An 18,392-nucleotide genomic window follows, 5' to 3' on the forward strand; every position below is an offset into this window, starting at 1 on the left:
AAAATGAAATGGTCATCTTATGTATAAATATTCACATAGACTAAACACTCTCTTAATCAACCTTCACTGAACCAACTCACCAGATTAACAAGTTTTCCCATAACCTCTGAAAAAGGTATAGTCTGAGCAAAGGTTTTTAAACTTTAGTGGACCTCAGATTGCCTAGAGGGTTTGTTAAAACACAGATTGCTGGGCCCCACCCCCTGAGTTTCTGATTCAGTATGTCTGGGACAAGACCCAAGAATTTACAATTCTAACAAATTCCAGGTAATGCTGATGCTGTTGGTCCAGAAATCACACTTTTGAGAAACACAGCCTTATAGTAAATTCCCATTCAACTCCATTCCTATCATTTGAGCTGTTTGATTATCAAAGGTCAGTTTCCCAAACCTGTATATTCCAGCTGAAATTGTTTATTATAGTTACATTAGCTGTTTAAATATCATGTAAATATATAGTCATTTTCAAATTACCTTTGAATTAGGTGTGAGATTTCTGTAAAACACTAAGAAATTTTCATAAAAATCTACGATTTTGCATTCTTTCCCAATTTAACTTCTTAGTCCAATTAAAAATTAAAAGTGAAAATAGTGGTGATAGAATTATTGGTGTTGAAAAAATCATGGGCACAAATAGACATGAGGAAACTTTTGGAGTGATACATTATTTTTTTTTTTTTCGGTACGTGGGCCTCTCACTGTTGTGGCCTCTCCCATTGCGGAGCACAGGCTCCGGACGCACAGGCTCAGCCGCTCCGTGGCATGTGGGATCTTCCCGGACTGGGGCACGAACCCGTGTCCCCTGCATCGGCAGGCGGACTCTCAAACACTGCGCCACCAGGGAAGCCCTGGAGTGATATATTGATTGTGGTACTGCAGTGATCATTTCTTGGGTGCAAATATATGTAAAACTTATCGAATTGTACACTATAAATTTACACAGTTATTGTATATCAATTATACCTTAATCAAATACATAAACAACACACAAACTTACACACAACCAACAAAAATTTAATAAGACTGACAAAACCAAATTTTGTGAGGTTATTGAGTAACCATAACTCTGATACACTGCTGATAGGAATGAAAGAAAAGTGTTTCCAAAGTGTCCGTTTCATACAAAACTAAACACACATCACCTTATGACCAAGTAATTCCATTCCTAATTATTTACCCAAGAGAAAGGGATACGCAAGAGATTATTCAAGAAAGTTCTTAACAGTTTTATTTCTAACAGCTAAAAAATGGAAATAGCTCAGGTGTCCATCAGCAGGAGCATGGATAAACAGAATGCAGCATCCATACAACTCAGCAATACTACTCAGCAGTAACAAGAAACAAACTACCCATGCACTCAATAACAAAATGAATCACAAAATATTATGCTAAGTAAAAGAAGCCTTATATAAGAATACATCTGGGGGCTTCCCTGGTGGCACAGCGGTTGAGAGTCCGCCTGCCGATGCAGGGGACACAGGTTCGTGCCCCGGTCCGGGAGGATCCCACATGCCACGGAGCAGCTGGGCCCGTGAGCCATGGCCGCTGAGCCTGGGCTCCACAATGGGAGAGGCCACAACAGTGAGAGGCCCACGTACCACAAAAAAAAAAAAAAAAAAAAAAGAATACATCTGTATGACCCCATTTATATTAAAAGGCAAAACTAATCTATGATATAAAAAAGCAAAACAATGATGTCTCTTGGGGGTGGCAGGAAGGAACGTGAAGACATCTTCTGGAGTGATAATGCTCTATATCCTGAAAGAGCTTACACAGTTTAGCCAGATTACACAGAGACATGTATTTGTCAAATCTCATAGAATTGTGGGTACATTTAAGATTTCTGCATTTCATTGTAAATCTTACTTCAAAATGAAAAAAATAATAATTATAATTAAATATTGAACCTTGGTAATGATATGCATGTTCAAGTGTTTGGGGATAAAACATACTAATGTATGCCACTTTAAAACTCAACAAAAGATGGTGGGATGGATGGATATGTGAATAAGCCATATATAATGAAATGTTAACAGAATCTAGGTGGTAGGTACGTGGGTATTCATTGTACAATTGTTCCAGCTCTTCTATGTGTTTGAAAAGCTTCATAACAAGATGTTGAGGAAAAATCAGTTTGTAAGGTAGTAGGGATTCCATTTTTTGCATATTTATGTATGTCTGTATGTTCATCAACATGCACATATGAAGCATATGCATGTATATATTTATGTATGTTGTATATGCAAGTATTCCCTCTCAGTCAGATCCTTCCAATTCACTTTAAACATACTCAAGTTCCCCCTATCCCCAAATGGTTCAAAACAAACAAAAAAGAAATCCCATCCTCCTTCAGCTACTTAGACTACGTCGTATAAAGAGATGAGCACACTTCTGGTGTCCATGTCTTCACCTACTCCATTCTGGCTTGTGCCCCCAATACTCCAGCAAAATGGCTCTTACTCAAAGATTTCAATGATTTCCAAGTCAGTAGATCAAATGGATATTTTTAAATCCTCATCCCTTGAAGAATGTAAAATATTAAATTTACCCACTTTTCAATTTGGAATGAGGGAAGCAAACTCTTTTGGTATGTAAAACAAGCATTTTTAAAAAGAAGAGCTCAATTTCATACTACGGCCAAGTTAGAATGTATGAAGGGGAAAACTTAAGGGATGAGATCAGAAAAAAGGAAAAAGAAATGAAGAAGTTACTACTACAGTTCAAAGAGTAATTGCCAATGGTCTATTGTCAGAGAACATTTTCACCTAATTCTACTACATTTTAAATTCTAGTGAACTCATTAACTATTGTTCACATTTCTTCAACTGGGTTAGTCATCCTATCTACAGAAGCTCTATCTTAAATGGAACCCCCAAACCGCCTATTTATGTAGAAATTATTTTCTGAGTTACAAGAATAATAACCAGAGAACTAGGTCCCCAAGGATCAGATAAATCCAGCTATGCATCAGAATTAGTGCAAACACTATTTCCTAATCTTGAGAAGGTGAGCCCTCAAAGATATTCATAGCAGCACTGTCATAGCATATAATACAACTCAAAGCCTTCCAATGATTTCAGTGTGTCAGATAATATAAAATTGTGCAGTAAAGTCACTTTTAAAATAGTCTTATAAAATGTAAAATAAAGGGGATTTCTTTGTGACATGAGCTTCCAAGATGAAAGTTTAATATGGGCCTAAAATGTGCAGAAGAATTTGAATTGTATTTAGTAGGTTTAGGGTGGGGTTTCCCAAATTGCAGGTCACTTTTTGTAGCACCCTCATGTTTCTGATTTTGAAGGTGAACAGGCATTGACTAGTCAAAGACATGTGGGAAAGAACATTCTAGCATGGGCAGAAACAGTAAAAGTATATGTAAAGACAGTCACAGAAGGGCTTTATTATTTATTTTCCTTTAATATTCATCTGCATATCTTGGTCACAGATGGTAGTTTCCAAAAGGCTCCTATCTTTATTCTTGGAACCTGTTCTCCTGAGAAAGTAAATTCGTTTATTCCACAAGCAATTATTTAACACCTTCAATGTGCAAGCCTAGAACTATGTGCATTGTCTGAGATTAAAGGAAAACAGATTATGGCTAATAGAAACACACTATGATTACTGAGGGACTTAATTTTACCCTAGCTTTTTACACCAGAGCTTTATACCTAGCTATTATTTGGCTATTTTCAAATGTTAAACTTAATTTTTCGCTTACCTTTGAACTCCACTAACAATGGAGGTGTCATGAAGAATAAAGTAGCTTAAATTCAATTGTAAAGATGGAAACACAGAAGGACTTAATCACACTAGACAAACACTCCTGAAAATCCAGAGTGATTGCTTAGTATAAAGACTAGGTTCAGAACTCTAATCTTCTTGGATTATAAACCTTTGTGGTACACAGCTTCTGACAAGGCTCCCAATAATCCCCACTTCTTGGTATCCATGACTTTATTTAATGTCCCCCCTTCAGCCCAGTACGGGCTGAACCTCACAACCTGCTTCTAATGATGTGAATATGGCAAAAATGAAGGCTGTCTCTTCTGTGATTAGGTTACAAAAGACCATGACTTCTGACTCACTAGTGCTCTCTCTTGCCCAATCACTTGTTCTCCCTGTTGAAGCATGCTTCCACACTGTGAGAAGCACCATGAAGAGGCCCGTGTGGTAAGGAACCAAGGAAGGGCTTTGCCAATAGCTCACGAGAAACACAGGCCTCAGTCTAAGAACCCACAAGGAAGTGAATCCTGCAACAACCACACAAGCTAGGAAGTGAATCTTCCCTAGTCCAACCTTGAAATAACTGCAGCCTTATGAGAGGCAGAGCCAGAAGACCCAGCTAAATGGTACCCAGATTCCTGACTCACAGAAACTTTAATATGATAAATGTGTATTGTTTTAAGCTGCTACATTTTGGAATAATGTTATATAGCAATAGATAACTAACATAGAGCCTACCTGCAGAAAAGTATATACATATACAAATTCTGGCACACATTTTAGAGAAACAGGAGGCCTCTCTTAAGTCCACCAATAGAACTCCTAGTGGCCCAGAGATCCCAGACTAAGAAATTTATGCTATGATAAACTCCAACAATATGCACAAAAGGCCTGCAGAAGTCAATTTAACCATGCTATGTAGCTTAACAAATGTCAGAATGCTTTCCTTCCATAAGGTATTACTAAGAAAGTTAAATTACTCTAAATATAATTGATATCTTAGTACTAGTATTACCAAAGGTAAAAACAAGTCAAGTTATACTATAACATCATTTTAAATAATGTATTTCATAGGTACTAAATAAATATTGAGGATAAAATAATGACTAAACACCATCCTTAAGTACTGTGTGAGACAAACACACACACACACACACACACACACGAAACAATTATAAGATCTGGGATACAAACAGAAATTTCCATATGGTATCCATTCATGTATGTAATATATATGATATAATATGTATGACTTTATTGAATTTTAATTATAAAGTAATTAAAATAAATACCTGTACTGTTTTTCCAAGTCCCATGTCATCACCAAGAATACACCCTCTTCCTTGGATGAAGTGTTCATAGAGAAACAGGGCTCCTTCCCTTTGGTAGTCTCTCAAATACCTATTAATAGTATAAGGAATAGAGTCTCCATTTTCAGATAATTGAAAAGCAACAGCAGATGATGGAAATTTTCTGTCTGGGAAATAAGGTTTTTCCAAATCTTCATCATCAAATATAAAATTCCTGGAGCAATCTTTAACAGATTTCACTTCTTGAAGTCTTTTAAGAGGTACTTTCCTTTCTTGAAAATCTGAATATAAGATGACTGCAAATGACTTCCCATTTTCATCCACTGTGATAGATTTTATGCTTGCTTCACAAAGTTTTTCATTATCTGGAGAAGGGGCGAGACATCTTTCTCCTGGATGCCATATATCTATAATAATAAAAGAGAAAATAAACTTGACAAATCTAACTTATAAAGTAATACCTCATTTATCCACTGCTATGAGAAAAAAGTGTTCCTCACATACCCTTTCCAAAGTCTGAAACAAGATAAATTATACTTATAACATGTACAAATATTTTCCTAAAGTATATTTTCCTCAAGTATATTATCATAATAAAGGGTACATAATTTATTTCCAGTTTTTCTCACCTTGGCTGTGTGTCATAATCTCCCCATATATGCTTCGTCTGTTGATTCTGATTCAGTGGATATGGGCCATGGGCATTTGGTTTTATTATTGTGTTTGGTTGTTACTGCTGAATTCAAAAGGTGACTCTGATGCACAGCCAGGATTGAGAACCACTTATTTAAATATTCATGATGACTCATGAACATTAGGTATAACGTTCATGATATGTTAGAGTAACACTGAATAGGACCTGGTAACAGGTAAGCTAAAATCCTCTGAAGAGCAATATTTTTGTGATTCTTCTGTCTGCTTTTTTAGTTACTCCATCTCCTTTCTCTGAAGACAGCTGTTTCTTCTCACTGTCAATATTGCTGCTTCTAAAATGTTGCTTGAATCTGTATACAACTAATCAAGGGAATCTCCAACTCAACTAGAGTGATATGTACCAGCTTTGTTACAGCTTTTTATCCCTTCTAGGTTTTGAAGAGCCAAGGTTCTTAAAAAAGAGATGAATTCTAAGATCTCTTTCTGCTAAGATTCTATTATTCTTTGAAGAGTCTGACTTGTCTCTATGTACAAATTTATTCTGTGCTTAACCGTAGAGCTTTTTATTTTCTATTCAGAAAATATAGCACTGTGAATGAGGAAGAGGGCCCCTACAGAGTATACTGTTGGTACAATTAAAAGGTACCAAATAGAGGAAATTAAGTAAAAATAATTTCCCAAATGGAATTTCTTATATCAAGAATCCCAGAGGAATTGTATGGCTACAATTGTAAGGATACTAGGAATTATTTTTCTCACATATTTCTCATTGAGATCATATATCATTGGCAGTTTCCCAGGGACTTCCTAATGATGCTGAATTAGGCTTTTATAACATTCATGATTATAACTAGTACATCTATATTCTCTTCAGCAAGAAGAGCTCATTATACTATTCCTCATCAGTTGTTCCTCAAAAGTAAAACCATTATTCTAATTTTGATAAGGTTGTTTTTATAAAACAATCAGCAAAAAAATCTGTTCTCCCACTCTAATCTTTGCATCCAAACTGTTTGAGAATTGTTACATTATTCTAAAAGACAAGAGTTTTAATGTGAAAATAAAATCTTTATTCAGGCTTCCCTGGCGGCGCAGTGGTTGGGAGTCCGCCTGCCGATGCAGGGGACGCGGGTTCGTGCCCCGGTCTGGGAGGATCCCACATGCCGCGGAGCGGCTGGGCCCGTGAGCCATGGCCGCTGAGCCTGCGCGTCCGGAGACTGTGCTCCGCAACGGGAGAGGCCGCGGCAGTGAGGGGCCCGCGAACCGGAAAAAAAAAAAAAAACAAAAAAAAAAAACACCTTTATTCACTATACAGGGATAAAAAATAGGTTGATGGGCCCTATTTTCATAACAGTACTGTTTGAGCCTTAAAACCTACATTAAGCCTTGCAACAATTCTTAATACATTATTTGTTTCACATGCTTTGTCTACCTATCCAGCAAATGCCTTCTAATTTTTAAAGACTTAATTCATTAATTTATTTTTCAACATATATGATTTAACACCAATTATTTGCTAGAACTGTACCACACAGTTAAAATGAAGAAAACCAATGTCAAAAATAATAGTGATTAAACCTTGCTTAGAACTAGTCTTTCCAAATCTCATTAAAAGGCCATCATTGTCTAACCAACTTTTCAAGGTAGAAAACTTTTAGTCAGTCTTTATTCCTCTTTTTATATTAGTCCCTACATCCTCTCCATCAGAATGTCCTGCTGGCTCTCCCTAAAAAAGAAAAAAAAAAAGTATCACTTTCCTCCATGCCACCATCACTTTAAAACAACTGTTGGTAAACTTTTTCTGTAGAGTCAGATTTTAGCTACTTGTTATTTTACATCTTGCAGGCTATACTGGCTCTTGCCCTTGTAACACAAAAGTAGCCACAGACACATAAACAAATGGGTATGGCTGTGCTCCAGTAAAACATTATCTACAAAAAAACAAGTGTCAGGCTGAATTCGGCCTTGACTGTAATTTGCCAAACTTTGGCTTTCTCCTAAGTTACTGCTACAGACTCCATTCTCTATTCTCCATTCTCTCTGCTGACACTACTTCCCTCTACAATCCATTTTCCACATAGCAGCAATAGTGACTATTTAAGAATATAAATTATTAGTAAATCTTTAATTTAATATCTTTTAATAATGACCCACTGCACAAAGAATAAAGTCCAAGCTCCTTACTATGGCCTATAAGACCCTGTATGATCTTCCTCTATTTACCTCTCCAACTTAATCTATCAATTTTTCCCTTGACTCAAGCATATTAAGCAGGTCTTTTCTCAGGTGTTTTTATGTCATCGCCTCAGAGATTTTATCTCAGACCACCTTATTTAAAGTACGGAACCCCACTATTCTGTACTATTTTATTGCCTCTATAGCACATATCACAATGTTTAATTATCACGTTCACTTTTTTTAATCTGCCTCTCTCACTAGAGAATAATATCTTTTCCAAGAAAATGTCTGTATTCTTCAAAATTTTATCCCCAGGACCAGCACACAGTAGGCACTCAATAAATGAGCTGAATTTATTAACAAAAACACATCCTTGATCTCATAGAACCTTGACATCTAATGAGAGAGACAAATACTCAGAAGTTCACACACATGAAATTGCTTTAAGTGCTTTGGCAGAACAGAGTGCTGTAAGAAACAGGTACTGAGGAAACAGTTTAAAAAGTAAGGAGATCTAGGGGCTTCCCTACTGGCGTAGTGGTTGAGGGTCCGCCTGCCAATGCAGGGGACGCGGGTTCGTGCCCCGGTCCGGGAAGATCCCACATGCCGTGGAGCGGCTGGGCCCGTGAGCCATGGCCGCTGGGCCTGCATGTCCGGAGCCTGTGCTCCACAACGGGAGAGGCCACGGCAGTGAGCGGCCCGCGTACCGCAAAAAATAAATAAATAAAATAAAATAAAATAAAATGAAAAAAGTAAGGAGATCTAAGAAGAGAATGTCAGTCAGAGGGCACATACAGCATGTGCAAAATCCTCATGGGCTTCACACAACTTACAGAAGTCTATTTGGTTCCTGAGTTTGGGTAATTTCTAGAACTAAATATTAATAGATTCCGTTAAGTTTGAGCAGGGCGATTATCTCTCAGTATTCAAACTCCAGAACAAATAGCTTAAATTAGGATGATTTCCTTTTGGACTGAATAGGGGTAAGGCTCCTTTTGATCTGGTCCCTGTGTTCCTCTTTAACTTCATTTCCTCCCTCTCTCCTGATTTCATTCCAAACTGGCCTCCTTGCTATTCCTCAATCATGGTAAGCATACTCCCACCTTAGTCCCCTGAGATTTCTGTTCCTTCCGTCAACGGTCCTCCTAAATACCAAAGTGACTGATTCTTTCACTTCATTCAGGGTTCTGTTGAAATGGCATTTCCTCAGAGGTATCTTCTCTGACCACTCAATTTAACATAGCACTCCCCGCCACTCTCTCTTCCTCCACCCTGCTTGATTCCATTTTCAGAGAAAAATATGAACTGTCTGTTATTGTTTATCTCAACTTAAATATAAGCTCCCCAGAGCAGGGACTTGTGTTCACTGCCATATTCTGGGCACCTAGGACAATGTTTGAAACTCAAATACTTGTCAAATTAACAAATATTTATATATAGCTAACATTTTGAGGGCTTATGTGTGCCAGGCATGCAATTTAGATGTAGTAGTTCATTTAAGCCTCACAGCAACCCTTCATGTAAGTAATATTATTAGTTCCGTTTTACAAATGTTGAAACAGATAAAGGTTAACCATGGTCACACAGCTAGAAAGTGCAGAGCCTGGATTTGAACCAAGCTATTTGAACTTGTAACTACAATGCTGTACCAGTTCACACATGAATGAACAATTCCTTGGAACTGAGTAGCCCTGCCCCTTTTAAATGAGGTATGAGCATTCCAGTTACTATAATCTCCACTCAGCAGCTTCATCCATTTATTTCACCTGCCAGGTTTCTATAGGTATTTATATTTGTGGTCGCTGAGTTATAGTGTCATCAATTCCTAGCCGTCAGAGCTAAGGCTTGTTACTTAAACGTCTCTGAACTTAAGTTCTGAATCCCTCATCTATTTAATGAGATCAATATCTTCCAAAAAGGAAAACATGTACATAAACAATTAGCATATTTCTGGGCACAGAACAAGCACTCAATATCTGGTAGCTTTTGTTATGTCACTATTAATAATGAAAGCTATTAATTTAGGGGCAAGAAGCCATCCCACATGACTTGTGGCAGATAACCATACCCTCCTTAAACCCTCTCTTGGTGACCCATTAAAGGTGATCCTGACTCAGTACATCATATATTAAGCTCTTTGTGTAATAAACTGAATGAAATATCTCAGCCTTTATTCACCTACTTAATAACAAATTTACCATTCACTAAGAACTGAGGCATACAAGAACAGAGAATAAAAATACCAAGCATGTACTTAGGGTTTATTATGAGCCAGACACTGGGTCACATAAATGCTTTAACACCATCTCATTTAATAATCACAAGAACTCACTCAGCAAAGATCTCAGTTTTACAGACGAAGAAACTACCCAAAGTTGCTCAGCAAATGACTGTCAGAGCCAGCACTAGATCCCAGGGCAGTCTGACTTCAGAGTGCAGGTTCTCAACTCTGAATCACAAAGAACTGTCCCAGCCCTAGAGGTGGTTCACAATCTCCAGCTGTCACTCACAGGAGCCACAGAGTAAAACCCCAACCCCAAGGGAACTGGCAGGAACAGGTCCAACCCTACGCAGTAAAGACAGTTGTCTGGGGAGAGAGGGGAGCTCGGAGCTTATACCTTTGCTGTCGGTTTCCGCGCGGGGCTTCGGGACAGAGAGATCCATCTGGCCAGGGGGAAGGGCCTGGCAGCCTGGTTGCATTTAACACCTGACAGGCGGCGGAGGACCGCCAGGAGGAGGCTGGCGGGCGGACGGCGGCCAACTCCACCTGCCGCCGCCCTCTGTACATCGCCCCCCGACCCCCGAAGCCCGACGTCACGGGACGAGAGGGAGCAAAGGTGGAGCCTGACGGGGTCCCGGGAGAAGGGCCGGTGGCGTTCGAGACAGCGGCAGAGCCGGAGGGCGCTGTGGAAGCTGGCAAGGCGGCGCTCACCTAATCGTCTGGGGCTCCGCCGCTGGGGGAGGACAACAAACAGGAAGGTCGACCCCCTAACCTCCCTCTCAGTAACAGGCCTCTCTCTGGGACCCACCACAACTTCCAGCCCTGACTCGGAAAATCCCGCGATAACTGGCTCCCGAGCTGTTTTCGGGATCTCGCGAGAACAAAATCTTGGTTGACATGGGCGGAGCGATCTTCTGGCCGTCTTTCCTCTAGGAAACCGGTAACACAAAGATCCGCGATAGTTGCAAGTATCGCGAAGTTTGATATCGCCTGGTAGCCTGCTGCGGCTCTTGGCGGTTGCCGAGAGAGGCAGAAAGATGCTCGTGGGCGTGAACCTGCGGTGGGTCTTCTAAGGGCCGGTAAGGAGGATGACGGCCTGGCAGGAGACCGTCGTCCCCGCGATCGTATCTTGTGGCTTATATTAGGCGCTTGGTTCCTTCGTCAAGTTGCCGGACGCCCAGGGACTTTAGGAGGCGAGCGGTTCCCGCTTGGAGTGCCGCCTCAACCGACGGCTCAGGACACCCAGAGGAGGCGTATTTTCTTAGGCCATATACTAAAATGTAGTAAGTTATAAATAACTTCTCTAAGTACAAAACCTGCAACGCATGCCCTAAGTAGAAGGCAAAGGTAAAGATACTGTGAAAACTTGAAAGTGTTTTTTCGTGTACCATCCCAAGTTACCAGTGGTTTGTATAACACGTTATGGGTAAACACTAAGCAAACCATCAGGCTGTTTTGGTAAGCATCTTCAGGGCAGCATACCACTCAGGAATTAATGAATACTGCTCATCTAATACTTTTCCAGACATTGTATGTAGATTGATCCAAAAATGCTTCATCACATGTTAAAATGTTTTTGTGTGCTGTAGGCTATTTCATTGAAGTAGATTAGCCTGCATGGGCCTGTATTAGTTTCCTATGGCTGCTGTAACAAATTATCAAACACTTAATGGCTTAAAACAGCATAAAAGTGTTATCTTATAGTTCTGTAAGTCAGAAGCCTTACATTGGTCTCATTAGGCTAAAATCGAAGTGTCAGCTGGGTTGCCTTCTTTTCTGGAGGCTCTGCAGAGTATGTTTCCTCGCCTTTTCCAGCTTCTAGAGGCTATACACATTCCTTGGCTCATGGACACCCTTCTGTCTTCAAAGCCAGCAATGTTGCATCCCTCTGACCTTTCCATAGTCACATCTCCCTTTAATTGCAGCAGGGAAAGACTATTTGATTTTAAGGGCTCACATGATAAGATTGGGTCCCCCAATAATCCAGGATAATCCTCCCATATCAAGGTCTATACCCTTTTTCACATCAACAAAGTCCCTTTGCCATATAAAGTAACATATTCATGGGTTCCAAGGATTAGGATGTGAATATCTTTGGTGGATCATTATTCTGCCTACCACGGGTCTTAATGAGAAAAACTATATGGCTATTTGCTCTGTAAATAGGTATCCATTCTTTGACAGATACTAAAACTTAGTGTGTTTTCATAAAATGCTTCATCTAGAATAGCACTTGTTTCTGTTTACCAGCAGGTAAAAATTTTGTATGGAAGAGAAACATCTAATTCATCCATTATGTTGGTCCTCACACATGGTTAAGAGGTTAAGTCCTTTAACCCCACTGCTTCAGTGTCCTCACCCATGACAGATTAATAATAGGGTTATTGTAAAAGTTAAATAAATAAAACACCTAAAACAATGCCTAGTCACAGTAAGGATTTAGTATTGCAATATACTATTGTTATCAACAGAATGCATCCACTTGAAAGTTGAATTCTGCATAGCCATTTCTTCAACTTAATATTTTGGCTAATCATTGATAGTACATTATTAATTAGATTAGAATTTTAGACTAGATTCTAACTTAAACACCATGGATTACAAGGCATATTTTCTAGGTGTAGCTGAAAAAAACTCATTATAATTGTTACTCTTGATTTTAACATGCATCTTGATATTGGAAATTCTAAAATGTAGGGAAAAATCTTCTTGGAATTGGAATTGATGAAATATATCTGTTTTACTTAAATTCTGTTCACATTGTCCCTAAAATCAATAGCAATTGGAAATTACAATCAAGCTTACTTTTTTTTTTCTGCAACTATCAGAGAAGAAATCTGATTTTTTCCCCTATTGAAATGACTAGTTGTGTAATGTCTTATTTTTTAATGTTGTCTTATTTTTCCAGAGGTCCACTGATTTAAGATGTTCATTTCTAAAGAGCTAACCTCTAAATAGGAGTGAGTAGACAAATCACGTAGAAGTAAACATTGATTTAAATGAAAGAGCTCATCTGGCTGATGGAATACTCTTGTGACTAACAGAAGTGAAGGGGGCCTCAATTTCTGAGTGTTTCTTATTTAATCTCGCCACCATGGTTATGATACATGGTGAAGCGAAATAATCATGACATAAAATATGTTTTAGTGACTTACATGCCTCACAAAATTAGACATCCTGAAACATTCCTTCCCCCATTTAACAGTAGCTTTTGTCTGAGCCCATTAGAGTGACATCCTTGTCTAGGTGCTGATATTGTAAGCATCCAACACTGTAAAACTGCACTGCAAAGTGAAATTGAAAACCTTGCAAAATATTCAGGAATTACCAAAAGTCAATAAAAATGATATTGGATAACTAAGTCGGATGCAAAACCATTGGCAAAGTATGATCTAGCAAAATTAAGCCTGTAAAATATACAAAAAGAGAAAAAACACAGATGATGATAGCATGGGCATTTCAAAAGAGTATTACTTGATTATCAAAGAGGCCCTTGAGAAAGAGGATTAAACCTTTTAATATTTTACAAAAAAGTAGTCTTTATATTCACACTGCAGAAGTCAAATATGAATCTATCTGTGGTTCATAGACCTCCAAAATTGTGAGTTAATCCAGCAAAAAAGCTCAAAAAAAATAGGTATGTATCTTAGTCCATTTCAGTTGCTATGACAAAATTCCACAGACTGGGTAGCTGTGGATAAACAGCAGAAATTTATTTCTCACAGTTCTGGAGGCTGGAAAGTCCAAGATCAATGTGTCAGCATGGTAGTATTCTGGTAAAGGCCCTCGTCCAGTTCATAGCTGGCCCTTTCTTGCTGTGTCCTCACATGGTGGAATGGGCTAGAGAGCTCTGTGGTATCTCTTTTTTAAGAGCATTAATCCTGTTAATGAGGGCTCCATCTCATGAACTAATCACCTCCCAAAGACCTCACCTTCTAAAACCATCACAAGGGGCATTAGAATTTCAACATATGAGTTTTGAGGGGACACAAACATTCAGACCATAGAAGTATGAAAACATAAGACAGCATAAGAAATTGAGTCTCAGAGTTTTAGTTAGCTGATTTTAGGTTGTAGCATTTCTCCCCTGATACAGTTTTCCAGCCATTGTATCAAGGGGGAGAAAGGAAGAACAGATGAGAGCAGGGTAGAGATGATAGAAATAGATGTGTTCTTGTTTGCCAATAAGTAACCTAAACCTTAAAGTTTAAAAGTCAGTGTTATGCAACAGTGTGAATGTACTTAATACTACTGAACTGTAGACTTTAAAATGGTGAAGAAGGTAAATTTCATGTAATATATATTCTTTTACTCTCATTAAAAAACAAAACAAGGGCTTCCCTGGTGGTGCAGTGGTTGAGAGTCCGCCTGACGATGCAGGGGACATGGGTTCGTGCCCCGGTCCGGGAAGATCCCACATGCCACGGAGCAGCTGGGCCCGTGAGCCATGGCCGCTGAGCCTGCGCGTCCGGAGCCTGTGCTCCACAATGGGAGAGGCCAGAACAGTGAGAGGGCCGCGTACCGCAAAAAAAAAAAAAAAAAAAAAAAAAACTTGGGTCAACAAAAGGACAATTTGATTCTTGAGTCAGGTGTAGTGAAAGATATATAGTGAATGGCAGGTTAGTGTTAGGAATGTGATGAGCATTATTACCTCTTGAACCTTCACCAATGCTGTTTTTACTTCATAGACTCATTATATATTAGAACTTGAAGAAATTTAAGGGATTCCTTGATCCTGTGCTTTAATTTAAAGACAAGAAAATAGTTTTGAGAAATGTTAGGTTATTTGCCCCTGGTCACAAATAGCAAATAAAATCAGGACTAGAACATGATTCCTGATACTCATTGCAATATGATAGGTATACAAAAATATTTCACAGAAGATACTTTTAGATTTGAAAACTTAAATCCTGTGATTCAATTTCATGTAATATTTCATATCATGTCACATAGTAAGCCTAACAAATCAACAAAACACGAGGAACTGCAGGTTGAAATAATTTTATAAAAATACTCAAAATGCATAGCAGACCTTGCAAAAAAAAAGTATGTAAGATACTCATAGGCCAAAAGTAAGGAGGGAGGTGAAAGCTAGCTTATTTAGCTGGCGCTTATACCACTGCTGTCCTGGAAGCATCTGTGCATCTCAGTTACCAAAAGGTCTGAATTTTAACAGTTTTGTGGGGACAGAAGACATGGTCTTAAGCTCTCATAAGGTCCCATATTGGAACTGAGGCTCTCATTTGAAATCAGAACCTTGAAAGGTAACATCCTCAGTGAAACAGTGGGCTAGAAGAAAACTCTGGAGAGCAGAAAACAGGGAGGATGAAGAAGAGAGACTTGTTTTTCTTGGCATGGGCTCTTTGGACAGGGTGTGTGTGTGTGTGTGTGTGCGTGCGTGTGTGTATTTCCTCTGACATTTTGAAACCACAGCATGCCCCCAAATGGATTACAATTTGAATTCACATAATCTGCATGATCTAGGAAACCCCAAGCCACAATAATAGCATAATGTAGTGCCAGTTTAATTACATCCAGGTTGGGAGAAAGAAAATAGCATATCCTTTCTAAAAGAAAACATGTTAAAACAAAGATCCCTCAAAATTCTCAGAGATAAAGCCCTATAAAACAGTTCACAGTCCCCAAACTGTAAAACACAAAAATGAGCCACCATGAACAAAAGCCAGTAGGACAAACATGCAACAAAGATAGACCCTTAGTAGTTTCAGTTATGAGAAGTATTAGATAAAAGTTTGTGTGTGTGTGTGAATAGATAAAATACATACTGATATTTTAAAAAATGAAACTGAGAACATGAGAAAGAGAAAAGACACAGTCAAAAAAACAGCAAATAGATTTTTTTAAAAGGACTAGAACTTTTGGAAGTGACAATTTTAATTATTGAAATTTAAAACTCAATATTAAGTTAAATGGCAGGTCAAACACAGCATAATATACCATATAACATAGGGAACTATATTCAGTATCTTGTAATTACCTATAATAGAAAAGAATCTGAACTGATTTTGCTGTACACCTGAAACACTGTAAATCAACTATTGTTCAAAAAAAATAAAAATTAAAAAATACAAAATTAAAAAAATAAAAGCAGAGTGGACATATCCCCCCTCCCAAAAACAAAGAAAGAAAAGAAAAAACCCTAATAGAGAATTCATGACCTGTAAGATCTAAAGAAATGACCCCAAATGCAGGACAAAATGTCAAGTAGAGGGAAAGTACAAAAGAAAGGTTAAGAAAAATGGAGGCTAGAATTGGATTTCCAGAAGTAATGAATAGAGAGAATGAGGAAAGAAAATTTTCAAAGAAATGATAGCTGAAATCCTCAGATTCAGGAAGCACAATAAATTGGGTGCAATATTAAAAAAATATATATGCCAGTAGTTGCACACATTGAAGTAAAATTACAAAAGAAAGTAACAAAGAGTCTTGAAAGCAGCCATTAGAAAAGACAGGTTACCTATAGAATAGAATGACAATTTAACTGATAACACTAGACTTCTCAATATTAGAAAGGAAGCCAGGAGACAATGGGATAGTAACTTCAAAGTGCAAAAAGAAAATAACTGTCAACCTAGAACTTCATAGTCTGCTACACTATAGTGAGTGCAAAATAAGAATATTTTCAAACAATCAGAAGTATAAAACCAGTGGACTCTCACTACAGGATCTTTTTAAGGACTTTGAACTCAGAAAACATCTGAAATGTAAGAAGAATGATTAGCCTAAAAAAATTAGCAAACAACCATTAACTGTAAAACTATAATAATGATGTAATTTAAATATGTAAAAAATAAAGGAAAATTAAAATGCTGGACAAAAAACTTGAAAATGTGATAACAATGAAAAAATCTAAGGTGTTTAAGATGTTTCTGTTGGAAAAGAGGAGAGTAGAGATACTGATGATTTTTTTTGTTTTTTGCGGTACGCGGGCCTCTCACTGCTGTGGCCTCTCCCGTTGCGGAGCACAGGCTCTGGACACACAGGCTCAGGGGCCATGGCTCACCTGATGATTTTTACTAAGTGAAATATTCACATTAAATGTCAGGGTATATGTAATGAAATATTAAAGGAACATATAAGTTCTTAATAAAAAAGTGGATAATAAAAATCAATCCAGTACAAAGCAGGAAAGGAGAAAAATAAAGCAAAAGCATGATTAATAGCTCAAAATAATAAAAATTATCCATATATTTTAGTAAAAGCAATAAATGTGTTTAAAAGATTAATTTTCCTGGTAAAAGGTACTTTCTGATTGGATAAAAACTAAATCCAGCTGTATGTCAGTTACAATACATACTCTTAAGAAAGTAAAGGCAAGGCTGAAAGTAAAGTAAAAAGATATAATAGAGAAATAGTAGAGGGAAAAAACAATTAGAATAGCTCAGAATATTAATATCAGACAATACAAGCTTTAATGTGAAAAGCCTTAAGGACAAAGAAATTAGCCACAGAAATTATAAAAGGCATAGTTTACCAAGGAGATAAAAAAAGGATCTCTACTTATAACCACCTACCAATAGTCTCAAATATATAAAAGTTGTCAGAATTTCAAGGAGTAACTTGTAAGGCCATAAACATTGTAGAAATTTTTAATATTCTTCACAGTAATTGTCAGATTAAAAAGAAAGTAGAATCAAGCCACACAATTAACTGTCTTGATCTAATGGACATATATAGAGTACTCTATTTTATTATTAGAGAATAAACATCTTCACAAGCACATAGGGAACATTTTTAAAAATTGACTATAAACTATGTCATAAAATAAGTCTCAACAACTTTCCAGCAGTCTGCTTCAGACAGATCATGTTCTCTAGTCCCATGAATTAAGTCAAATCAATATTTCAAAAATATTTTTAAAAGATGATATATTTGGAAATTTAAAAACACTTCTAAACTTATGGGTCAGAGAAAAAAATCATGATGGAAATTAGATAATAAATATGTAATAATTAAAAGGAACAAGTTATAAGACTTCTTCAGCTGAGGCCCTAAAATGACAAACCTCACATTTAATGTGAGATAGTCTTCCATATAAGATTTCCAAAGGAAGTCAACAACATAGATTTTATGATCCTAATTCCTCATCTACATTGAGCATATGAAAGTGTTGGATGGAAGGGATTAGAGGATGGGAATGGGAGGTTAGAGGAAGAGAAGAAAATGTTTTTGATAGAGCTATTGCAGAGCTAAGTTCCACACCTCAAGACAAGCAAAAGGAGCTTCAGAGGAATCACTTGGAATATTTAATATGCATCCCTTGGAATTTTTGGAACATGGTGGACT

The 18,392-nt window shown here is 37.7% G+C and overlaps 1 protein-coding gene across 5 annotated transcripts in view; it reads right to left on the minus strand.

Moving 5' to 3' along the window:
• ERCC6L2 (ERCC excision repair 6 like 2) overlaps window positions 1-10,691 on the minus strand; it is a 146,727-nt gene extending 136,036 nt beyond the window's left edge. For 3 of the 5 annotated variants that reach the window (XM_081237688.1, XM_081237686.1, XM_081237684.1), the window contains exons 1-2: window positions 10,483-10,691; window positions 5,015-5,439 (exon numbers count right to left, since the gene is read on the minus strand). In XM_081237688.1, coding sequence (XP_081093814.1) covers window positions 5,015-5,439; window positions 10,483-10,564 — 507 coding nt within the window. In that variant the 5' untranslated portion in view covers window positions 10,565-10,691. Of the gene's footprint in view, window positions 1-5,014; window positions 5,440-5,661; window positions 5,972-7,264; window positions 7,399-10,482 lie in introns of those variants that run through there. The other 2 variants (XM_081237685.1, XM_081237687.1) reach the window with 2 other exon arrangements.
• Window positions 10,692-18,392: the final 7,701 nt, after the last annotated feature.

This window comes from Mesoplodon bidens, assembly GCF_964165515.1.
Source record: "Mesoplodon bidens genome assembly, chromosome: 6".
Classification (NCBI taxonomy): domain Eukaryota; kingdom Metazoa; phylum Chordata; class Mammalia; order Artiodactyla; family Ziphiidae; genus Mesoplodon; species Mesoplodon bidens.